General features: G+C 37.4%; 2 protein-coding genes across 4 annotated transcripts; one reads left to right on the top strand and one right to left on the bottom strand.

Annotated features, from left to right (window-relative positions):
* Positions 1-3926: 3926 nt before the first annotated feature.
* Positions 3927-11684, top strand: LOC141613099 (uncharacterized). The gene is made up of 11 exons (XM_074431837.1): positions 3927-4381; positions 4758-4854; positions 5577-5663; positions 6325-6438; positions 7077-7247; positions 8422-8912; positions 9909-10008; positions 10104-10163; positions 10424-10516; positions 10917-11036; positions 11132-11684. The coding sequence occupies exons 1-11, from the start codon at positions 4356-4358 to the stop codon at positions 11450-11452; spliced, it is 1680 nt and encodes a 559-aa protein (XP_074287938.1). The 5' UTR covers positions 3927-4355; the 3' UTR covers positions 11453-11684.
* Positions 11685-12177: 493 nt separating this feature from the next.
* Positions 12178-25883, bottom strand: LOC141613088 (histone acetyltransferase HAC1-like). Of its 3 annotated transcripts, XM_074431826.1 has the most exons (18): positions 25491-25883; positions 24323-24363; positions 24017-24195; positions 23005-23116; positions 20868-21177; positions 20262-20687; positions 18362-20031; positions 17936-18232; positions 17569-17847; positions 16982-17110; positions 16682-16882; positions 16429-16571; positions 16007-16319; positions 15532-15671; positions 14909-14987; positions 14426-14818; positions 14119-14336; positions 12178-12749 (listed from the first exon to the last, which is right to left on the bottom strand). In XM_074431826.1, exons 3-18 carry the CDS (start codon positions 24187-24189, stop codon positions 12638-12640), a joined length of 4995 nt encoding a protein of 1664 aa, XP_074287927.1. In that variant the 5' UTR covers positions 24190-24195; positions 24323-24363; positions 25491-25883; the 3' UTR covers positions 12178-12637. The 3 variants fall into 3 exon arrangements, with proteins under 3 accessions (XP_074287927.1, XP_074287930.1, XP_074287925.1); XM_074431829.1 differs by lacking the exon at positions 24323-24363 and having other exon boundaries at positions 25491-25874; XM_074431824.1 differs by lacking the exon at positions 25491-25883 and having other exon boundaries at positions 24017-24341.
* Positions 25884-26448: the final 565 nt, after the last annotated feature.

Below are 26448 nucleotides of genomic sequence, written 5' to 3'. Positions count from 1 at the left end.
TCAATAAATCTCCCTTGTGACGGATATTACCGTCACAAATGAGAATCTGTGTTTCTCTATTTGTTATTTTGCGTCTAAGCTCATCATTTACACTGCTTTATGATAATGCTTTTCATTGAGTAAATTTATCAGGAAAAAATCTTATATAATTTGTAGCAGAGTAAATTATACGATTGTATGACCTTCAGGCATAACTATGATATGAAATTAAGAGGGGTGGAAATTTGTTGGAAAATTTCAAGGAGCTAACAATCGATATATATAACCTTTAAAAAAAATTCTAAATTTTCATTTCTTAAGGAGTTAGTGCCTCTGCAAGCCCCTTTGTTTCACTCCTCTTTTAGCCTTTAACCTGTCAAAAATTTAGGAAAGGTTCTTTGGATGTATGAGGCCCCTAACTTGCTACTCCCTTTATTTCGGTCACTTGTTCATCAAATTGATTGTGAAGGATAAATTTAGGAAAAGTTCTTTAGATTCATGACCAAATTGAGTGTAGAGGACAAATTGTTCATCAAAAGTATTCCCAAAATAAAAGATAAATAATTAACTGAGACAGTCAAAAATAAAATAGATATTATACAAATAAGCGCGATGAAGAGAGTATTATATTTCATGGGCTTAGTTTGAGGCCTTGGAGCATCGATTACTAAACATGAATCCAACAAAAGAACTTCCGCATGCTGTTACATTTATTGGGAGAACCCACCTCGAAAGCTAGCTCAAAGGGTGGTAGAACCCAATTCTATATAAACCCCACACAAGTCTCTTTCATAACTAATGTGGGACATTTGCAATGGATCGTATCATTCCACCACGCTCCGCATCCACGCGCCCTCGCCTGCTGGCTTTGCGCTAGAACCTTCTAGCCCCGGACGGACACTGATATGCCGACATCACTATCAGCGGGTTGTGCGCTAGAACTTTCTTTCTTGCCCTGGGTCAAACACTGCAATGTCGACGTCACCTCCTAGGGCGCGAGGATGCAAAAGGGTGGTGGTTAGCTCTGATACCATTGTTGCATATATTGGGAGAACCCACCCCAAAAGCTAGCTAAAAGGGTGATATAACTCAATTCTATATAAACCCCACACAAGTCTCTTTCATGACTAATGTAGAACATTTGCAATGGATCGTATCACATGCCGCATTGGCTTTTGTTGACTTGTGTCATTTGCTAAAGCATGCCAAGTTTCATTGAATAATAGAAGTAGTATTTAAATCCATATAATTTCTGAAAATATCAAAAACATAGGATTCATTTATGGATCTTTCCAATTGTCCCGATTCTCGAGGTATCAATCGAGTTACGAGTCAAAAGTAAAATATTAACTCGTTTATTTTCAGTAAAAAAATTACTCTATAAACCCGTAAATTATTGTGTAAGACCTATTTTTAGATAAGACAAACCTATTAATAAACTAATAATAAGCCCAGCAAAATTACTTAATAAATACCCTACATAAAGTTGTATTTTCATCTTAATTACTTAACATTTTAATTTGATAACTTGTATATTGGAAATGTTAGATTTCATTACAAGATACTCCCTCTGTCCACCATCCCAATCAATAGTTATCTATTTGTTCCGGGTATGAATTCCGAAGCAGGTTTGTTTACCACGCTAGCTTTGTCGAATAATGCCTCTTCTAGCCTTGACTGCTCTCCTCGGCCTCTCCTGCGACAATGAGCAAACTGAGGGCTTGGCTTTGTGCCAAGCGTACTCACTCCGACGCTCAAGTCAGTGAACTTACTGTGATTAAGTAGTATGTAACTTGATTACGGGTATTGTAGAGAGATGAGAGAGATAATACCAATTTAAGTGGTTCTTAGGTTCGATTCTGGATCCCTTCCTCAATGAGGATTGAGGAGTATTTATAGACTTTCACCTCTTGTCACGTAGTGGCCAAGTGGGCCAAGTGGCATAGCAGGTGGAAAGACTGATCTACCCTCGGCCGAGGGACCCATGGCAGGCCGGCGAGCCTGGTTGACTCCATGCCGAGGGTTCTTGGATATGAGTACGCGGGTATGTGCCCCGGCTGGTAGGTTGCCATGCCGAGACCCATGCTGCAGGCCGAAAGGCTGCATCGGCTGGGATGTCCAAGTCATTGGATTGCTGTGGATATCTTTGACCTCGTTCAATATGTTGACTTGGTCAGCGGCACAGAATATGCCCCATCACTATTGATTTTGGCAAACAGACTAAGGAGAGAAATGAGAGTGATTTGGACCACACAAAATCATAATATCTCACTTGTCTTAGAGATGACCCATAATAACTTACTTAAAATGGAAGTATATAACTATTGAGGGGGTGTTTGGTTGGCTCTCTTGGAATGGATTGGAATGGATTTGCTCCATTCCAATGTTTGGTTGGAGTATTTTGGAATGGAGTTAGATACCCAATGGATTCTAACTCCATTCCAACCCCCTAGAATCTCATACCCAACTTCTACCCTTGGTATCAAACTCCATTCCACTCTTGTACAATTTTAAGATGAACCAAACAAGTTTATGAATGAATGGATTTAGAACCCCATACCATTATGGATTCATATTCCAATCCATTCCATTCCATGCTAATGAACCAAACGCCCCCTGATTGATATACTCTAAAAGGGAAATAAATAACTATTTAGTATTGATCGGGATGAAGGGAGAATGAAGTTATCAATATAAATCATTAAGGGGGTGTTTGGTTGGAACTTTTGGAATTGATTGGAATGGATTCAGTCCATTTCAATGTTTGGTTGGAGCATTTTGGAATGGAGTTAGATAACTGATGGATTCTAACTCCATTCCAACCTCTTGCAATCTCATACCCACCTCTTCTCTCAAGTTTCCAACCTCATTCCACCCAACACATTACTCACTCCTGAATTGAACCAAGCAATTTTAAACATATATGGGTTATAACTCCATATCTCCTTGGAGTTAGAATTCATTCCAATTCATCTCTAATATTTGAACCAAACGACCCTTAAGAGTTTTGTTTGTGTTAACCCAGAGTATCCCTTATCGACAGTTGGGGCAACCTCCATTAGGGTACTGAAGATAGCTTAATGGATAGATCACTTCCAAATTTGATTTTTTCATTCCATAAATCACCAAGAGTTTAATGTAATAAAATCTTATATTTAGGCATTCCTCTTCTATTAGACCCGTCACCCAACCTATGCTATTTAAAATAGTTTTATAAAAGAGGTAGAAGATATTCAAATCAAGACCGGATAAAAACATACTCAATAAAATTTTGGCCAGTTTTTGAAGTGGGTTGAACCCAATAAATGACCCAAGTGGCTTTCAAACCTACCAAACCATAAATAACAACACGATTTAGTAAACGGGACCCATACCCAAAATTTTTTGCAAAAGAGGGTAAGGGTGAAACTATTTGTAGTTAGTGGATCCCCGTAGGACTTGAGAGCAAAGCCGCTATTTCAAGGAGCGGCTTTGCTTTTTGTATACAAATAAACAAAAAAAATCGGATAAATATATGATACTTTGTGTTAAATGAGTCAGTACGTTAAAACCCCGTTGATATAAATACTCCGGTATCGATATTTTGTACTTGGGAGTCGGGACCAACGAAGGAATGAATATCAATATTGTCAATTGTAAATGTGCACAACTACCCTACTCATAAATAATGATAGTACCATCTTATTTCCATGTTTATGAACCTGTATTTGGTGGGCGTGATTTCTGGCTAACAAACAATTAAAGGTAGTAATTGAATTGAATGAATTGATCAATAATTTAATAACTCCAAATAATTAATAAAAGTAAATTTTTATTTAAGACGAATATATCAATTTTTATATAAAAGGGGTTAAATAGATACAGAGTACAGTCAGTACTTATTAGGGAATGACTAACTCTCGTCTTAGCCTATCTATTTGAAGTAGTATTTGACCCGTTTTACATTTAAGACGGTTTTTTGTGTTTGTCGAAATTTGAAAAAGACTGTCAACTGTTCATTCACTTACGCATTCACATTCATTCATTAAATGTCAATTGTACTACATGTTGTGCTCTTCTTCCTTTACTTAGTCACATGAAGTATAGTGTATAGTTCACTTACTCTCCATCTTTCTCTTAGATTTTGCTCTCATTTTCAGGAAAAATCCCAACTTTATAGCAGATTCTTTATCAACACATTATCTTTATTTTTTTTCATCTGTTGTTTGATTTTAATTTGTGGGTTTTGATGTTTTAAAGGTTTTACTGTGTGAAAATCGCAATCTTTTGGGTTAAAACCCTGAAATTGAATTGTGTTTGAAGTTGTTTTGGTAGTAGGGTTTCGCCATTGTTGTAAAGATTCAAGCTTTCTTGGTGTATTAATCCATGAATTAGACATGGCTGAAACTTCTGCTATGAATATGTAAGTTGCCCTTTTTCTCCCTTTATTGTAATTTTGTGTTAAAGTAAGTTTATTTGATTTATTTCGTTGGGTTTGTGGGTTATTTGAAAACCGTCTCTTTGTATTGCTAACACGGGTAAGACTGCATACATACGACCTTACCTTAACCCGCAATTTGCGGGAGCCCTTGAGGCACTATCCTAGATAATGTATTACTAATGTTGTTGTTGTTGAGGTTGTGGGCATGTTTGAAATGATTAGTTTTCCCTCCATTATGTTTGGGTTTGATTTATTCAATGCTGTGTTTTATCTGGATTGTAAGTGTGTTGCTGTGGTAGTTGAGTTAATTTTCTTAGCTAACAGATATTGCATTGTCAACTGTGTAATTTTTCTACAGAAATGAGAATGCCCTTCAGTTTGCATCTCTTGGCACTGCTGCTGATGATCCAGATATCAGGTTAAATGAAGGTCTCAGCCATTGGTTCTCGTTCAAGGCGAGTTCTCTACTCATCTCAAACTATTACTTGTGGTTGACTGATTGTTGACTGAAACTTTAGTCTTTAGGTTCCCTGTAGAAATTGGTTGAAATTTATGTTTTAAAGGAAAATGTGGCTTTTTAGGGATTTCCCTTTCGACATTTTTGGTTCAATGTATGGGTTTATATGACGCCCTTTCCTTCGTTAAGCTGGGAGAAGTTGGAACTCAGGTTTTTGTTGGGTGATTGTGATATGGTATTGTCGGGGCTAAAGATGGTGAGATACGAGGAAATTCAAATGTAGGGGATTTTGCAAAGCCTGTTAATGATTGATTATTAACTCTAGTAGTTCCTAAAGAGGGTCATGGATTAAAAGAGCAAATAAGAAAGCTTGGTTATGGACTTCCACATTGTTTAATGATAAGTACTCCCTCCGTCCCGGTCATTTGTTGTCGTTTGGTTTTGGCACAAAGACCAAGGAAAGGGGAGGGAGCCAATTACTAAATGACAATTGGAATAAATTGAGTGTGAATGATCAAATTACTCATCAAGTTCCTTCTTAAAATAGAAAGGACAACAATTGACTAAGACACCCTAAAATGGAAAAGGACAACAAATGACCAGGACAGAGAGAGTAGTACTTAGTGTAAAACTGCTTAATTATAACGATTACTTAATTGTTCTTTTTAGTTTCTCAATTGTATACTTTGCAATATAGTAATGATGATCTTTGTCTTACAGGCGAGTGGTTTTATTAAAGCTCGAAAGTCGGGATACTATGAGAGACGTGATGGTGCTTGCTCATACAAGTTTGAGCTTGAGAGAGATGTAAGCATCTATGTCAAGTCAATCCCATTTAGCAACATATATGAAGAAATAAGTGTCAGTGAAGTATTATGATATTATGCATATGTGTTCATATCGAATTACACAGCCATGGTGGCAATTTTTACTTGGTGATAAAATGGCCAGAAAATCTTAGCAGTTGGAAATAGAGTGTTGGACAGTTACAAAATTGGCCAAAACAAAATGGACTGTACAATAGGTTTTCCGATGGAAAATTACATGGTAGACAGTGCCCTAACTTTAGGGCCATAATTAAAATATTGAAAGTTGATCCATACAAGTATTCAGGTTAGTTGAATAAATAGTAAATTATTGGTGGGATAGAGTTGTGTTTTGGATCTCCTGAGGGATCTTAAAGAATAGCAGCAGTTTGATTTTATCTTTCTATTCCAGAAGGCTTTCTGTTCGTAGCAATCACTTTGGTTTTATGCAATTCATTTGTTTCTCTATCGTACAATAGCTATTGTCAATACCATACTTAAGATGCTAATAGGCCATTGTAACCTGTAACTTTGACCAGACATAGCATTCGCTTGAGTTTATAAAATCCTTAACTATTGATGCAAACTCTTGGCAAGATTGTTATCTTATTTCTCGTATTTGGAAAGATAGATCAAGATTCTGATGTAAGTTCTTCCTTCAGGTTCGTAGTTTACAACAACAGTTGCAGGAAGAGATTGAACTGCATGCTACTTTGGAACATGCTATGAAAAACAAGTTTGTTGATTTTTCTACACCATCACACTTCCCGGAGCATGTATGGTAGACCTAATTATTTCACTCTTGTCATTTTTTTCTCTAGTCATTTCTCGACTAGACACATTAAACATGTTTGCCTTTGATTAATTGAATTACTTTTGAGGATTAAGGCATGGGAGCTTTGGTTTTCACTCTATAAATCAATATTAACCTATACTATTTAGCTAATAGCTATGTGCCTGTGCCTGATATAGTGATATTTAGGCGAGCCAAGACTCTAGGTGCTGTTTTACAGGTCAACTGAGACAACGAACATGCCTAACCACTATCAACTGGATTCCAATTGGCAATTATTGGAGTTCGTATTGTCAACTAATTAACTAACAGACAATCTTGCTTGTGACGGTCACAAGCTTGTGACGGTCACAGCCCCCCTCCCACTTGCCCTCCCACTTGCTCCTTGTGAGAGGTCACAAGCTTGTGACGGAATAGTGCCGTCACAAATGAGAATTTGTGATTAACTTAATCTCCTCATTATTTCGGCAGTGCTGTAATGTGGGTAAAGTATGAAATGTTTGCTTATATAAGTCATGGGTTTTGCCCTTTCGATGCCAAAATATATTTGTGACACGCTTACAACTACTTGTAATATTGTTTCTTTCTTAAATGCTTATTATTGTTCTGATAACCACACAGACAATTGATCTGCTGACAACTATTGTAACATTAGAAGACACGGTTTCTAAACTAGAAGAAAAAATGCTATCCCTCCAGTTTCAACTTAGCCAAGAAAGAAATGAAAGAAGACTCGTAGAATATCGTTTGCAACGTTCATACTCCAAGAAGACACCGTCACCTTCATTGAAGGTATCTGCCACCTAATTAATAATTATGTAAACTTTACAAAACTGTTACTTTTCCATCAATTCTTGGAGGTTTTTGTTTAAATTGTTTTTTACTTTTTTTTTGCATGGATATGTTATACCTGGACTTCGGAAAGTAATTTGTATTTTTATGAGGCGACATTTGGTTGATAGTGACAGAGAGGGCACAATGGAGGGAAAAGATACATGTGGATTTTTAGTATTTGATGTGTTTTTTTGGACATATTTAGTGTTTTTATTTAATTTTTAAAAAAAATTATTTGTTCTTCTCTCCTTTATTCACTTTTTACCAACCACTTTCTTATATATTTTACTTGGTTTACTTTTAAGGCATTACGGATCCTTAATTCTATTTCGGTTTTCAAAATCGTTTTAATCTCTATTCTCGATTTAAATTTTAAGTTTCTATAAAAGAAATACGGAATTCGATTTTAAAACCTGTAAGTTTACCTTGACTTTGTATTACATTTCGCTCTCCCTTTTGTTTTTCATTTTTCCCTTTTCTATTCGCATTTTGAGGTGTGCGTTCACCCATGGACGGTTGGTTCTAAAGGATGATTCATGTCAGCCGACCCCAAATCATTTTGGGATTAAGGCTCTGATGTTGTTGTTGTTGTTGTTGTTGTTGTTGACATTTGGTTGATAGTGTTAAGGGTATACCCAGGGAAGAGATCTGGAAATCATTACGCCAGCAGTTCTAGTCAGTTTGGTACTTTAACTAATAGTTCATAAAATTATTTTATTTTAACAGTTCAACTAAAATTATTACTGAAGTTATAGAAGTATATCCAACTTTAGAAAAAAATATGTAAGAGAATTTTCTTAAGGATTCCTTTAGAAACATCCGGTCTTTTGAATTGACTTTGCCATATGTCTAAAATGCCGAATAGGCGTCAGCTACATGATTGCTCTATGCCTTTGGTCTCATGCACCTTCTTGATGATCATTGTTGCATTGCACGATTTTATGGGTTTGGAGGTTACCGTGACCGCATTTTTAGGTAACGTTGGCCGCATTTAGCAAGATTAAGCTGCAACAGCAAATACTGCGACTGCGAGCGAAACTGAGATTTTATATTGTCGTTGTATGTTACAGTTTACAGGATGACTTAGATTTTCTCGTACAATATTTGATGTAAACCAACCTGCAAATTTCAGGAGAATCAATTTTCTAAGGAAATGCACCCTGAAAATTCCGCGCCTGTGAATTCCGGTAAGCTTACAAAGCAACCTTCGTCTAATCGTCTTTGGAATCACCCTAATCTACTATCAGAGGAGATGGTGCGATGTATGAGAAGTATATTCATCTCTTTGGCGGAATGTCCCCCTTCATCAAATTCGACCACAATGGACAGCCCTCGGCTTACAACAATGGACAATCCTCGCTCACCTCATGCTCAACATTCTAACACACTGCCATGGTCGTTATCTGAACACTTGATGGTCCCCATGTGGGCCAAAAGCCCACAGATTGAGTTGCCTCATGATTCTGAGGTGCTGGGGGCAGAAAATGCTTTTGATCCTTATAAAGTGAGTGGAAAATTGAGCTGGTTGGACATTGGGAGGTATGAATTTGCAACAGAAGTTTTTTGGATGTCCGTTGGGAAAAGGCAGCTTGAATATGCTGCAGGTTCTCTTCGGAGATTCAGGTAATTATATAAGATATTTTAACCTAAATTATATGAATCTGACGTGAAAAGAAGTAGAGGAACATAGATTCTGGAGCTGCTTATATCATTTTCGGCTTTCGCCGATATGTTTAGTTTTTCTAAAGATCTAATAACTGCAGAACATGTTCTCTGAAAATGTTTGTTTAGGTTGGTCATTATAGTTAAGAATCCATGGCCCTTCCAGTTTTAGTTTGCCCGTGCAAATAAAGTTGGGTAATCCCGTCATGGATATAGTTTGACTTAGTTCAGTTATTTATAGAGTAACGTCCATTACTTCTAAACATGGTGATTTAGAATATTTTGGCACAAATTGTTGTGTAAAGCGGTCTTGTCAAGTCATCAGCAACACCAACTCATTAACAGCAAGGTCACTAAAAAACTTTCTGAATATGTCGCCCTTAGTTTTATTTTGACGGTCTGATATTTTATTCTCCATACTGATGATGAACATTTATTTGAGAGGAGTAATTCTTGAACTAATAATATGTGTCTGTGAGTCTGTCAATCATTATAAAATATTAGTTAAACTATAATTGGATGTTACATAAATACTGTAACACAGAGAGCAGCTAATGTTTTTGTCTAGTTCAATGAGCTACGTCAGATGCCGTCCTTGCTGTCCTCTTGTTTGTTATCATGCGACACAATATGTAATTATGTATAACTTGTAGGACACATCAAGTCCTTTTATTTTAGATCAGCTCTTAGCTGATTGGTTCATTTGGTTTTATAGTTTATACTGTAGGACAGTATTAAAGGGGACAACAGCTAATATTTTGTCTAGTTCAGTGAACTAGGTCAGATGTCGTTCTTGCCGGTCTCTTTCACTATCGCATGACAAACAATATGAATGAATAACTGGTTTTCATGTAGCTTATTTTGCATCCATGTAAAACTTGCATAACTTGCCAAGATTTTTTCGGAAGACCAACGCATAGCTGATTTATTCATTTGGTTTTCTTGTTTGGAGGACAGAATACTTGTTGAGCAACTAGCCAAAGTCAATCCTATCCTCTTGAGCAGTGATGAAAAACTAGCTTTCTGGGTCAACTTGTATAACGCCTTGCTGATGCACGTCAGTTTCTATATTACATCTTAGTACATTTGAGTAATTGAATTGTCTAGATACCAACTTAATACGAGTACATTGTTATGTTGTGTGCAATGCAGGCTTATCTCGCATATGGGGTTCCTCGAAGCGAATCGAAGTTCTTTTCATTGCTTCAAAAGGTTTGAGCTTTCTTTAAGATTGTTAAAGTGATCTCATCTCATTGGTTTGCGCTCAATTAATAGTTCTGCGGATTGTGAAAACAGTCCAATATGAGAAATAAATCAGCTGCATGCTTAAAGAATCAGACTACAGTTTTATCACTTTTATGCTATCGAGAAACGAAACTGATCAGGCAAATTCCCAGGGTGACATCACACTGATATTTATCGACTCCAAGATATTTAGATTCCTAACTCTGATTTCATATATGGTTTCTCAGGCAGCCTATACAGTTGGAGGACATCTATTTAGTGCTGCTGTCATTGAATACGTGATCCTGAAGATGAGACCGCCTATTCACCGTCCACAAATTGTATGAATCCCCTTTATAGTTTTTCGACATGTTCAATAAAAGTATTATTACTTCTGCGCCTCAAGGGTTGTAGCCTAAGGATGACGGGTAAGGAGGGTCTCATGTAAGCAACTTTACCGTTTACCGATTTGTTAGGCAAAACGGAGACTGTTTCGCAATCACCCATAATGATAAATCATATTAAGAATGGCATTATCTGGATGCTGCTCCACTGTACAAGACACACATCTAGTTTAGTCAGCTGCTTCTCTACAGTACAAGAAGCGCAACCAGTTTTATCGGCCTTTTTGCTTTATTGCGCCCCATAGTTGATATTGTTTCGACATTTTCATACGTTCTTGTGGATAGTTTTTCTCTACCTGTAACGTACAGGATGTGATGCATTTATTGTTGTCATTAGGCTTTGCTTCTCCCTCTCCACAAGCTAAAAGTATCAGAAGAGCAAAAGAAGTTTGCAATCGATTCATATGAACCAAACGTTGCATTTGCTCTTAGCTGTGGGATGTACTCATCTCCTGCGGTAATGTCCTGAACTTCCTACCTGATATCTGAAGTTCCAGTGTTCCCTCCATACTGGAGTATTTCTGATACGTCTTTTCCTACCTTGTCCTTCAGGTTCAAGTTTTATCAGCAAAGAATGTCAGAGATGAACTTGAAGCAGCACAGCGTGACTTTATTCGGGCATCAGTCGGTGTGAGCTGCAAAGGAAAGCTGCTAGTGCCAAAGATGTTGCACGGGTTTGCCAGAAATTACGTTGATGACTCAAAATTGGCTCAGTGGATATCACGGTACCTAACTCCTGAGCAAGCTGCTTTTATCGAGCAAAACATAACTCAAAAGCGGCAGAAACTTTTTAGTTCTCGGAATTGTGGCGTTCTTTCGTTTGATTCTCGATTTCGTTACCTCTTCCTGCCTGACACGGTCCGCCAGCAATGATATGCCCAGTCTTTTGGATTGTTAAGCCTCGACTTCGAGTGTTTAGGTTTTTAGCCTAATAATTATCCACTTTGAAATGTAAATCACGAACTATAGAGGCATAAAGTGGGTGGTTTTTGATCTTTAGGAGCATATTTTACTATGGTCTTTTGGTAAGTATGATGTATATACCAGAACAGTATATTTGCAATCCATTTTGCGAATAAATATAGAATCGCAATTTGTTTGTGTACAGTTGTGCATGAACTTACGCACACATTTTTTAACCAAATCGACCTCAAGACTCATGGCTGGACATAAATTGTAGCGAAATTTCAATCCGAGTCCTGATGCACCAAGGTATTTCTCCAAATTTGAACTTGGTATTGGATGCGTACATTCTCAAAACCCCAGTTCTTCAGAGAAGGGATGGTAGTTTCTAGCCCTTCTAAACTCGACCCAACTCAATGGCCTATCCCAAATCGGCCTGGCTTGATTCCAAATTTTTATTAAAACAATTTTAACCCATCTAAATAAGACTTAATTCACCCACTTTGATATTTGACTTTACCCAAGGCAAACGGACACATACGGTTTGCCTGCTTGCTTGAAAAATGACCCCATTCACCCAGCTTGGACACAGTGTTGCCTCAAGCTCGACACAGAAGACCCGTTTGCCAGCATACTTATTGCAATGTTAGTACTTTCACCATTGCAATAACTAGAGGTAATCTGCCAGAAACAGATGGTCAAAAAAAATATGAACTTTATTAGGGTATAGGTAATTTTATACCTGAAACTTGTAAAGAGTTGAGTAATAGTACATGAAAGGCAAGGGTACATTGACATTTAACTCCCTTTTCCTTCCAAAATGAAAGAAATATTCTCCAAAAAACAGATATATAAGAGATTGAGAAACTATATTACACTTGCCAGTTGGCAACCGTCAATGGTGGTGTCCCAGGTAAATAAGCTGAAAGAATGGCCGATTCTTGTAAGCGAAGAAGTCTTGAATCTTGAGAGTGAGAGTGAGATTGAGCAGGGTAATTTAGTAATTTACCATATACATCCCTTCTGTAAGTTAACTTTGTACAGGGCTTTCCAGGGCACCTCCATTTTCTAAGCACTGCGGTTAATCTCAAAAAATTTACCGACACCAAAATTTTGTCAATCTTGAAAAGATGGCTAACTATGTACATGGATCTACTAAGCACTGCCAGCAACTTCCTTAGCCCTCTGCCTCATCATCTCCATAACAGCTGCTCGTCGACGAGAATCAGACTGTTGTTGCAAGCGTCTTAGATGTTCTTTCAAGTCTCTGGAGATGGCACAATAATACAACATAAGATAATAGTTTTTATTATATTATAATAAAGAAAATAAGCTTAAGTCAACAAGGGGTCTTAGCTAAAATAAAAACTATCCCGATTCCTGGGACGAACGGTAATTGGGTAAAATCTAAAAATGTAAGCCCCAGCTGCCTCGGCCCATGAAGAGGCAAGATAAAAAAAAATAAACCCGACAGACCGAGTGATGAAACCAAGAAAATGTTTTGACAACTCCGGGCTCTAGACGCACACCAAAACAATGCAAGAAAAGCACAATTCCAAGTAACTTCCCGTCAATACTTTCAGCTAACCCCACGAGGAGTAAAGGAAACTTGAGGGCTTAAACTGTTGGTTTGTTTCCAATTAGATTAGACTTTCCCTTATTTTTTCCTTCTTTCCATTTTTCGAGAACCATTACAACGTGGCTCCCAAAATAAATAAAAAGTCAGTTCAAGACCTAACGCCACATCATTTTAGGCCAAAATAACGATGTTTTTACACTCCAACATTATGCTGCATCTGAAACTTATATCCAAATCGGAGTAAAATAGTAATAATGCTGAAGCTGAAGTAATCAAGACAGAAACTTCAATTTATTTATTTTTTGTGCTCAGCATAGAAATGCGGCGGAATGGCTGGTGTAGCTAGTTTGGGGGCATAGAGGTTCCGATAAGTAATGAGTTGTCAAGGTCTCAAAGAGATATACAAAACGCAAACGAGAAAATAATTGTACAAGGATTGTCTCATTAGTCAGGTACATCTCTAAGTTTCAGAAATTCAGCATTTCCTACAGACATTTTTAGCCTTTAGCGGAATAAGTTAGCAGAGTTAAAGAGCAAGTCAGTGGAGATATTTTACAGGTTAGGTCCATAATTGGAAAATAAAATAGTTGGGTTCCTTGTCGCAAACTTTTAAATAACTCCGTTCTACTTCTGGATACGCCCAATTCTCTGGCGGAACATTCATAAATCTTAACCAAAAGGAATACTCCCTCTATTCAACTCCACTTTGCAAGTATTCCTTTTTCGTCCATTCAACTCCACTTTACATATTTCCTTATTTGGCTAAGAAAATGACCATTCTATCCTTATTGAAAATCTATATTTACAAAAAATGTCATCCATACCCCACACTAATCCACCATAAAACTCCACCTTTATATTTTTTTAATATTTTTAACCTCTCCATTCTCTTTCCATATGTACTTTTAATAGTTTTTTTAATCCGCTCCTTAAAACCCGTGCAAAAAGCAAACTTGCAAAGTGGAATTGAATAGAGTTATTTATCGCGTTGAAGAAAGAAAGACGGAGAGACCAATGGGGCAAGACTTTGTCATGGAACTAAGAGATATGAACAAACCTGCATCGAGGTACATGACAGGTCGATTCTCTACATGCTCGGGCGTGAAGTCGAAGAAGATACCACATCCTTTTACAAAGAGCGCATCCCCCAGAAGCACGAATCCTACACTGTATTCCATGACGAAAAAGTGCCTTAACTTTCCGACAGTTTGGATACTGGCAAGTTGAAGACCGGCACTGTGATGCGTGCACCAGTAAATCAAGCATTTTCCGCAGCTGAAACCACACATGAAATTATATTAACAATATACTCAAAAACACTAAAACGTTGTTTGGATTGAAATATTGGGAAGAAAAGTGGATACCTGTAGCACACGTTGTTGTCTAGCTTCTTTATTCTGAGCATCGCGGTCAGCGATGGAAGGATGATTAGTCAACTTATGAGGATGATCAATACCCCCATCCTTCTGGTAACAACCATTGCACACGTCATAGTCTGGACATGTTTCACACCGCCAACCTTGGCCCGTCTCAATATCAAGGTGACATTTGTTGCATGTGGTCACAAATGCTGGGGCCGTTGGATTATGAAGATGGTAAAGCACCATCATAGAGGAGTGCTTAGCGCGACGCAAAGTATCATATTGGTAATGATTTCCTTGGCAAAGACTCAGGAATGCCTGCCGTGTATCAAAGAATTCACTCTCAAGAATTTCGTCTTTGTCCTTGGTGTCTTGTGGCACATCAGTGATTTCAATCTGAAAAGTAAACCATTTGAAACAGTCAGCAAGGCGGATAGTATGAAAGTTGACTAAAAATTAGGTATCGCAATGCATGTGTTAACTTACTTTCTTCAGTCCATGTTTGTCCTTCTGATTGATGGGATGTCTGTCTCGGTCATCACGCCTTTCTTCTTCAACATAGCACCTGCAACAGAGCATTACATTTAACCACAAGCCACCAGTCCAATCAAACACACATTCAAAACAAAAGTATCATAGTCCTCTTGATCAAGTGTTTCTTTTTGTTTGATGTAAAACAATAAAAAATGATATGACACCAATGCCTCATCTATGATGGAGAATGGCCTAGAGAACGAGTCATTCGGGCTGAATATAAGTCAGGCAATTTCAGGTATGCCTTCATTTGAGGTCAGAATAGCTCATTTCAGGTTCAGATATGTTTCTCATTTCTAAAGTGGGTCAGTTTGGGGATAGTGTAGTTGGTCGTGTTGATCCGGGGTATTGTGTACGGGTCTAATGGCGGGACAAGGGAAGCCCGATTTAAGCAACGAAACCCTTATGCTCAAACATATGGAGACTACTCCAAATTACCCCTATTGAAAACACAAGCTTCACACCATAAGAAGCACAGATAATTAGTCAGAACATTTTTTACCAAGAATGATAGACCGGTGAAAATCAGAACATCCACAAAAGTACAAAATCAAGAATAAGGGATAAAATCTTACCTGTCACAAAGTTGAAAATTTCTACATAGCTCACAAGCCCAGCGATTTCCAGAGACCATTAGTGTGCAGCAATGGGTGCATGCATGCTGCAGATGAACCATAATAAAGTCTTCCTTCATTGGCGCAATTGATTCACCAAGCTGCAGGAGACACAAACGACAAGTATACAACACATTAAATACTAGAATATCAACCAAAAAATGCAGTGAGAAAAGCTGATACCAAACAGTATTACTATGGAGTAGATCAAATATAAATTCATCACCCTTGCACAACATGCACATTTTACTTTGTTTTCTTTTGAGCAAAGTCTATATCAGCACACATGGAAGGGGAAAACAAATGGATAGTAATCTCGGAAAACTGTTAGATTAACTCTCAGAAAACTGCTTACAGCCTGAACTGAAGTAGAGCCGAGAGAGTAACAACAATGCTCAGAAAAGAAAGGATTTACTAGGTTACTGAGAAGAATTACCTTATGCATCAGAACAACATCTTTAGATGCATTAGTGGAGAGATCCAACTGCCCAGATGCTTTAAGAGCCCTCTTTGTTATTATTTTTTTTGTTGGTCCTTTCTTGTTCAGCTTCCGACCCTCCTCTTCCTGATTAATCTGATAGATCAGATCCTCAGCAGCACCCGGCCAATAATCGCCATCAAAATATGGCAGCCTAGCGGCAGTGACCTTTGCTTTGCATTCACCAGTTTGTATGAAGAAATGGTCATATAGATTAGTAAGCTCAACCACAATATTTTCCCTTGAAGCTTTCCTTAACATCGCCAAGTACCTGAAACAAAATTAGCCATGCACCATAATTTAGGAAGCAATCAGTCAACTAAAAACTTACGTAATAGATGAAGTACCAAACAATATATATGATGAATACATGATCATACCATTCCCTTAATTTATCGGATTTTGGCGTCTTCTGGATCTCCGGATGGCAGTAGAGGATATAATCTTCGCCCTTCAAAGGAGGACAAGCCCATATGTAACAACTTGCAAAACCTCGCTTTTTACAATACTCAAGGTACCCAATCTGCAATTGAAATTGTTTTCCAAGAACACGTGAAGTAAGTTAGCAATGAAATATCAAGTATGAAATTTGAAAGTAAGCGGACTTAAAACACGTGAAGGCACAGGACTTACCAAGATTTCATGATAAACAAATGTACGAAGAGCCTCTCCGGTCGCTGTTTTTACGTCAGGTCTAAAATACTTCACAGAGTCAAGGTATGACAGATAAACACGTCGTTGATTTGGAGGTAGACATTCTGAACCAAACTCTTGAACATACATGCCGTATAAACACACTTCAACTCCTTCAATCTTCTGAAATAGCAAAACTACCTGAAAAACTAGTTCTTAATCATACTCGGACAGGCAAAATAACATACCTCGATTTATTTGCTAATAAAAGTAAAGAGAAAAGCAAACTTTGAGCCAGACCTTAGATTTGTAAGGGAATTCCAAAGGATAATTCTCATCACGAAAAATCTCAAGAAACCGTGGCTTCACTTCCAACTTCTTGTCAACTGATGACACAACCCTTACAACTACACCTTCTACTCCTGGAACCTGAAAATTACCACATGCACATATAGAATTAGAAATTACCAAAATGATACATCAAAACATAAACCATTCTTGAATTATCTCACATTATCAATGGTAATAATGGAGTATCTAGTAGTTCTTTCTTTTCTTGTCAAGGTTAATGCAACAGCATTTTGATTTTTGAGACAGTATCGGCCACATTATGATACAGTGACTGAGGTCAAGTTACAACGACCGACAACGAGATCAAGGCTCAAACCAAGATTTTACCCTGTCCAAAAAGTAAGATTTCTGCAGACTATTTAAAGAAGGAAACGCCTAGGATATAATATGCTAAGTCTTGAGTTTCATACTTGTTAACAGTACTGCAAAGCATAATTTATGGACCAAGAAAACATAAAGTTCAGAAGAATTAAATCATCCAACATCCCAGTACCAAAGAACATTAGTCTTAACAAAGAACATCGCCAACAAAGTACCTCATCATAAGTTTTCCCTTGGCTTCTTGCTCTATCTTGTCTTTCCTGTTTCAGTCGCTTAGCCAATCGCAGCTCTATGTGGTCACTGAGAGCTGTTCCCGGTAAATCTTTTGCCCCAAGAACAGCACTTTGTGGTAATGGTAGACGCTCACCTCGTTCAACCTCTTGCATATAACAATTAGGACACGTATATTCAGCTTGACCGCCATCGTTTCGCCTTCCATTAAACAAGGCACATATCTGATGTTGCCAGGCTTCACATTTATCGCATTGCACCCACTGCACAAGATGGCATAACATAAATATACAAGTATTTTTTTTCCTTTTTTGGTTTCACTAAGATGCAGTTAAATAAAAATTTAAATACCCATTCTTCCGTCTCTTCATCATTTTTCTTCTTTTCCATTCTACCTTTGGCAATTGCAGTTCCGTCAACTGCTATTGTATCACCACGAGATTCATTGTAGCATGGAATACAGATATAGTGCCGTGTATCACCAGCTCCCACAGTATAATACATAGCATTCCTCTTAATTCGTGCACCACAAGGAGTACAATAAACAGGTGGTGGTTCAAATGAAAGTTTCTCAACTGCACACAACTGACACGAGTTTTCACTCATTGTTTGTTCCATAGCTTGATTTTTCTCTGCTTTTGCTTTACTCTGGAATAAACAACAAAAACAACAGAAGACAGATATCAGTAACAATCATTTATAGCTACAGACTTTAATTTGTCAACGTTAAGATTGCAGATATAACCAAGCTGTGAACTTCTAAGGACAGTAACAGACCTGCCCAACCCACTGCCTAAGGCCAGTGATGTGCTCCTGGACTTGCTCCGGGGTAAACAGTTCAATTAAAGATACTCCTTTTATCGCTGGCTTTCCAGACTTTGTTCCAGGTCCTTGTTCAGAAGGCTGGACCACCTTTTCTATATTTGACTGGCTACTATCTTTTTCAAGTTTGACAGCTTCTTTGCTAGGCAAGGAGTTGATATTATTTAAGGCAGACCCACCATCAGAAATTGTATTTTTCATCGCAGTACCTCTGTGGTTTAATTGACTAGAAATCTCTGCCTTCACAACTAGAAGCTCAGGCTTTTGCAAATTACTATCATATTTTTCATATTCATTTGAGTGTTCACTCTGGCGCCCATGAGGCGCACTAATAACATTTCGTACAGACAAGGTTTCATTCTCGGAAGTAAGAGATTGAGAAGGTAGCTCTGACTTCAGTCGTTTGACAGACGGTTGATTCTCTGGGGACTCCACAACCATTTCCGAGGGCCTGATAGTCACTATAGCTTTGGCTTCTCCATCTTTTGATATTCCTAAAGACCCATTAATTGGACGCTGCAGCCCATTTGTATCCTGGCGGGTACATAACTTTTTGTGTGCACGTATGAAATTCTTGTAAGGCACACAAACAGGACATGTGAGATCCCTGCAATTCCTTTGGTGAATACGCAGTCTTCTTGTGTGAGCACACCGAGGGTACGAGCAAGAAATAACCTTACAACTATCCATGTGCTCTATTAGCTTTTGTACTGTAATGCAATGAGATTCTGGACATTTTCCTGCAGGGGCTCTACATCCACGTGCATGATCTAAGAACAGCAGCCACCTTACTTGGTTCTTATATTGCCGATCATGATGAGGATTTAAAGAAGTACCAGCACCACCTAATCTGGGTTGACTCATAACGCTTCCAGGTGCAACAACTTGGCCATTGCTAGAGACTTCAAAAGACACATTAATGCACTGAGCTTCTTCATGCCCAACAATTCTCTGTCCAAACTCCTCTTGGACATGTTCATCAGAATGAAAATGATTATGAGGTAATGCTTCTGGCTGTGCTCCAAAAGGCTGACCACTAAACTCATTTGCACATTCGTCAGCAATCATAGGCTGAGGACCAGAAGAAAAAGAGGGTGATAAAGGATTCCTAGGAAGGTTTCCATTTGAATTGTACTGAGGTTGGCATCGCGACTCGGAAACCTGGATCTGTCCGAAAGAACCTTGTAGCTGAAAAGCTTCGTTTTGGTGCTCCATTCCATTTTCTGACTTCACGTGACTACCAATCTCAAAAGCTGATTGTGACTGAGATACCTCATTTCTTACAGCACTTTGAGACAGTTCAGTGGGCTGCCTTTGTTGACGATATGCAGTAAACTGTTGTTGGGACATCTCATGGGGCTGCGGCTGGTACTGTCTCATAGAGGACTGGGAATTATTCTCTCTAGGAGAAAGTGAAGGCTGAAATTTTGACTTTTCAACCTGGTCTACCAAGTGGGGCCTAATATATGAAGGCGATTGAGAAGATTGGGCATTGAATTGGTTGTTCAATAAGGAGCTAGGTCGGGATGTTGATGACATTCTCACATGATTTCCATTCTGACTATTCATCAGTAACTCACCAGAAGCGCCAGTATTGTGGAAATTTCCAGATCCAGAAGAATCACCTGTGATACAAACAAGTTAGAGCAAATGGACACTAATCAGTTCTGTGGTATCAGATCTAGGCCATGACCAACCACATTTAAAGACGACTTTGAGGTGGTATCGGCCGTATTCATGGCGAAAAGACCAAGATTATACCATAACAACCAATGTCATGATAAGTCTCAACCCGAGATTAATATCATGAATCATGATTAGTCCTCAAGAAACAACAAAAGGGAAAAGAAAGAACCTTGCACAATAGGCTGATGTAGTGGATCATGAGTCTGTGTCAGAGGTCTAGATGAGGTCAAATAGCCATCAGATGAGCCTGAACCATTCACAGTATTTCCGAGACTACTGCTTGAAGTACCATTTTGGAACCGCTGCTGCATAAAAGATCTCATTCCGCTTCCCACACTGTGTAACATTTGAATATTTTGACCACCACCTTGTCTTTGAGAGACCTGTTGTGATATCAGCGAAGAATCAACATTGGGAAATATACCATTGTTGTTAGAGTTCTCCGCCTTTATTAACATTTGATTATTATTGCTCCCAGAAAATCCAGGAGTTGGAATCATTTGGCTCGTAGGCCTCTGTGAAACCATCATGTTATTCCCACCAGAATTCATGGAAAAACTAGATGCCGATTGCTGATAACCATTAGATAAAGATCCTGCAAAACAAATTTCCGTATAAAAAGAAGGCAACATAATTAACCAACACCACTATGCTAAGATACACTTTGTTTTTTTATATATGACAAGAATGTTTAAATAATTTTGAGAGATATTGAAGAGAAGTGAGTAAACAGAACTGCACAAACAACATATATTTTAAAAAAAATGAAAATAACCTTCGGCTGTGCGGAAAGAACCACCATTCATATTGGAGAATGATCCATTGACAGTTGGCATATAGCTACCAGTGCTTGGGGTTGAAGATGGTGTTGTCCCTGTGTTAGCTGTCATCATTGATGGATCAAGTGCTGTTGACACCACGACACTGGAACTTCCATTATTTTGCAAACCAGGAGTTGGTATCATAGTACCAACAGGGGTGGGAGTATTTATGAATTGTGAATGCTGAAGAACATGATTTGTTGTAGGCCGTCTAACAAACGCAGTCAAACGACTCTCGAGAGTATTCATATTCATATATTCCTCCTGCCAGCCAACGCAAATAAGGAACATAAATGATTTAACTCTAAAAAGATACCAACCATCATATACAAGGATCGTCACCTATACACCACTCAGTTTAGATGGTGGTAAGTTCTATATCACTAACTAAAACTTACAAAGTAACAATTACCATTAATACAACAACAACAACATCAAAGCCTTAATCCCAAAATGATTTGGGGTCGGCTGACATGAATCATCCTTTAGAACCGTCCATGGGTGAACGCCCATCTCAAAATGCGAATAGAAAAGGGAAAAATGAAAAACAAAAGGGAGAGCGAAATGTAATACAAAGTCAAGGTAAACTTACAGGTTTTAAAATCGAATTCCGGATTTCTTGTATAGAAACTTAAAATTTAAATCGAGAATAAAGATTAAAACGATTTTGAAAACCGAAATAGAATTAAGGATCCGGAATGCCTTAAAAGTAAACCAAGTAAAATATATAAGAAAGTGGTTGGTAAAAAGGTGTAATAAAGGAGAGAAGAACAAATAATTTTTTTTTAAAATTAAATAAAAACATCAAATACTAAAAATCCACATGTATCCTTTCCCTCCATTGTGCCCTCTCCGTCACCATACTCTCCTCAAGCCCCAGAAATCTCATATCGTGCTCTATCACTCTCAACCATGTCTGTCTCGGTCTCCCTCTACCCCTAGGGACCTTTTCTGTTCTCCAAGTCTCCATCCTCCTAACTGGTGCGTCTATAGGTCTCCTTCTCACATGGCCAAACCATCTTAGTCAATTTTCCATCATCTTGTCCTCTATTGGCGCCACTTTTACCTTTTCCCTAATCACCTCATTCCTTAATCGATCTTTCCTTGTATGTCCGCACATCCACCTCAACATACGCATCTCCGCCACACTCATCTTTTGAATGTGACAATGTTTCACGGCCCAACACTCGGAACCGTAAAGTAAGACAGGCCTAATTGTCGTGCGATAAAATTTTCCTTTTAATCTTTGAGGCATATCTTTTATCGCATAAAAACCCTGAAGCACTCTTCCATTTCAACCATCCCGCTTTAATTCTGTGAGCCACATCTCCGTCTAGATTCCCCTAACAACTCCCTTGCCAGATCCTTTACAACAACTACCATTAATATGGTAAAATAATCGTTGTCTATCTTAGTATGAGAGCTTTTTCAGTTTTTCCCATCTACTAGTGGTTTTTATTTCCCAGTATGAGAGTTGCTACTGTTTGACAGTTCAAAGCCTGTCATCTTAGATCGGTGCTTAAATAGTTCATCAAATGGTGCTACAAATCTACATTTCCATCTACAATCTATGAGGTCAAATGAAACTCATCCTCCTCAAAATCTAATAGGATCCATAGTTTTAGTAATTTACTTTTTAAGAAGCGTTGTTGAAGACTTGTACAAAAAAGAGTGCTAAAATATAGGATGTGTTGACGCATCTCATCATAGTTTTAGCAATTTTCATTTTAAGAAGCATTGTTTTTATTGGAACTACATAAATATGTTATGTACGGTTCTAAAGGATGATTCATGTCAGCCGACCCCAAATCATTTTGGGATTAAGGCTCTGATGTTATTGTTGTTGTACATAAATAAATATGTTATGTATTCTGTCGTATCTGATACCTTTTACAAATGTCTTTTGGCCTTAATATAGGTTCTAACTAGGACTTACTCGCTCGGAATATTTTTTTACAACATACTGATATTATCTCAAACTCTGAATCAGCCAACCCAAAGCATCCTCAGAACAACCCACATTGAATGAAGGCAAATTTGATCAGAAGAAACAACAAATAGATATTCCAGGATAACATGAGAGTGGTATACCTTTGATGTAGCTGACTTAAAAAGTCCCTCTTCCAAGCGTCTAGTTACATCTTGACATTTCTTTACTAGAACCTCACTGGGGTGTGGTTGTTTCCGCATTAGAATCTCAAAGCTGAAGAAAACATCAAACAACACATTCAGTGATCAGTAAATGAAATCATGAGATTGAGGAACAAGGTTAACAACCAACCAACTAAAATAATCTTCCATGAGAAAAGGATGGTAAGATCTACTACATACAAATTACAGAATGCAGTTTTAAGCATCTTTTGACACGGAAAAAAGTACAAGTGTACAAGTGCTAATTAAACCTACAATATTTACAGAATTTCGTAAAAACACCGCAAACATACAGATACCAACATCGTGGCAATTCAAAAACACCAAAAATATATGAGTATTTCTGCGCACTTGGTAAACCACACATGCAGAGAGAGATGACAAGGCTAGCAACCAGTACGCATATGTAAACATGAGGGTCCTCTAAGTACACAACGGTATAAGGCTAATCAGCTTCGTACCACTTTAAATAATGAACAGAGAGTCTGTCCAAATATAAGGTTCACGAGACATTCAGGTTGAAATAAACAAAGAATGATGCAACCTTCTTTATACCATTATTAACATTATTAGACGCCCTACAACAACAAGGTCAGCTACAAAGTTTTTTGTTTTAAAAGGCGTGAAGGTGCATCAAGGTCATGACTCATGAGGGCTCAAGGCGACTAGGTAAAGCACAAGGCGAAAGCATAATAAACCCGAGACACATTATTTTTGAAAACAATTTGGATTTTCAAAATAAGAATGAGTGAATTAATACCCATTTCTTGGAGTTCAGCAAATGTGTAAAACATGTGGGTACTGACGCAAAGAGAAGTAATAAACGGACTAAAATCTTTACCATCTGCGCACATAAGTTAACTGCTCTATATACCTTTATAAGGAAAATATATCTCCAACATACAGAGACAAAACATGTACAGAGAAACAAAAACTGAATTAGAGTTCTTACATTTTCTCTTTCACAAAGTGCCTTATTCTAATAACTTCTGCGTCCCTCATTGATGGATTACTCTGACCACTTAAATTTTGCATTGGTGTATTGAACAAATTCCCGTTCTGTTGCTGAAGTCCAGGCATCTGACTACCAGTCTGATTAACCTGACCAGAGAACTGCCCTGACATGTGCGTCTGAACATTCATTTTTCAGCAAGTAGTTAGCCAAGATCAGTTTCACACTTTCAACAGAGGATATTTCAATTCATAATTCATCCAAGTATCTTCTATTGCTCATAAATAAATAAGCTTCCCCTTACACCTCAATGTCAAGGACAGTAAATGAGCCACCCACCAAAGACACTGCAACAGAATAATAGAATAAGATCTTTGGAGATTAATCAGCAATCTTAACTCTTTCTTCATAGAATAAAAGCTACAGCAAAAATGTTTGCACTATGATAGAGTCGTAGAGAATTACATAAAAAAGGGTACTATAATTAAGCATGGTAACAGTTTTAACATCATACGAGAGAAATATTACAGCAATATCAGCCATAAATACATACGCATTTATGCATAAAAACGAATGCAAAGCTTATTTCTTTGGCTTAGCAGTATAGTTGAATGGATTTCAAAGACAAGAAGAAGAACAATAAAACTAAAGCCAAATGACCCACTAAACAATATCCACTCCCATAATTTTGAGTGTCGGTCATCTCACAACCTCACAGCGATGTCAATACAAGGCCACATGAAATGTAACATTCAACTCATGAGTGATGACTAAAACCTGAAATACTTTCTTCCATAAATTATCCAACGAAGAGAAATTAATACACAAATATGTCCTCACCAACATAATGCCATACAGTACAAAGGGTCGGGGGATTAAACTTTGTGATCTATCGTCAAGGAGACCTCCATCTTAATAACTAGACTAAGACTTCTGCATTAAGTATTTAAACGCATTACTGCCAGCAGAAGGCAATTAGATAATTTGTTTAGATTGTGTCAACTATATCCATGGTAGTGTTACACAATGTGGCAAGACTAGTGCAAAAGGCAAGTTCGCGATTGCAACTTTGCAAGTGTTTAAAGAACTCCGAGTTCACAACAACAGAACACAAATTACGAAAGATACACACATGATCAAACATCCCCATAGAATCTCCTTACACCACTCACTCCACAAAAACAACAAAAAATACCACGTTTCTTCGTTCTTGGTCATCTAATACCGTGTTTTCAATCAGCTCAAACACAATATACTTTCAGTAACATTGGATACAAGCTAACATTTTCCCCAATTAAAACAACCAATCAGCACAAAAAAAAAAACTCAAACTTTTAGCATCAATTCAACACTATCCAACAAAATACAAACTAAAAAACAACAATCATTACACCCTAACAAACAAAATCAATCAAAAATCATCAAATTCACACAATTACCAATCAAATTCAATCAAACAACAACAATCACATACCTTCCAATCCGCAGTAACTTAATTAAATTGATCGTGAGCTGAATACCTAAAAATCCTCCAATTAAACCAAATTCCCCAAATCAAATCCACCGTAATCACTCCAATTCCCAAATTACTAATTCAATTGCAAGAATTAGGGTTCGTCGGAAAAACCCCCAATTTGTGAAAATTGAAGTCAAAGTTTTGGCGACAAATTGAGAATAACTAATTAATTAATTAATTAATTAAACAATAAAACAAGAAAGTAAGATTGAAATCGGTGTATGCTTTGATGAAGATTAAGGTTAACAAATTGAGTAATCCGATGTTTCTCTCTTTCCTCTCTTGTAGATGTTGTTGTCCTTGTTTACTCTTGTTTTTGTTTTTTGACGTTTCTTTGACTTTAGACATCACACTTTTCTTAGTTGAGTTAATAAATTGAGTTTTTTTACTATTACTATTATAACGAGAAAAAGGATTGTACATCGGATGTACTACCTCATACTTAATGACTTTTTGAGTTTTTGTGTATTTTTTTCGAGTACTATAGAGTTTATAAATTACATTTTAGTTTTATGATGTCAAAAATCAAATTTTTTTGAGCTTTTATGTAATTTTTTTGAGTTATAATGTAACCTTTTGAGATTAAAATTTAAGTAAATAAACTCAAAAACTTTAAAATAAAATTCAAAAATTTTAGATTAAAACTCAAAAACTTTATTTTAATACTAAAAAAGTATACCATCTGATGTACTACATCAGATGTATAATCTACTTACTGCTATTATAACTAGGAAAATGGATTTTGTTTAGAATTTGTAAATTAGAACAATTAATTGATTAAAAAAATCTATAAAACTATATTAAAAGGGTAACCTTAAAAGGCCACGTAGACAAAGCCACACAGGCGAAGAAAAAGCCACGCGTGCATTACGAATGCCACATCTGTAAATCTATATAATTTATACTATATAGTTAA

The sequence above is a fragment of the Silene latifolia genome, chromosome 1 (genome assembly GCF_048544455.1).
Source record: "Silene latifolia isolate original U9 population chromosome 1, ASM4854445v1, whole genome shotgun sequence".
NCBI lineage: Eukaryota > Viridiplantae > Streptophyta > Magnoliopsida > Caryophyllales > Caryophyllaceae > Silene > Silene latifolia.
Note: the sequence above shows the minus strand (reverse complement) of the source record. Positions and strands in the feature narration are given on the sequence as shown.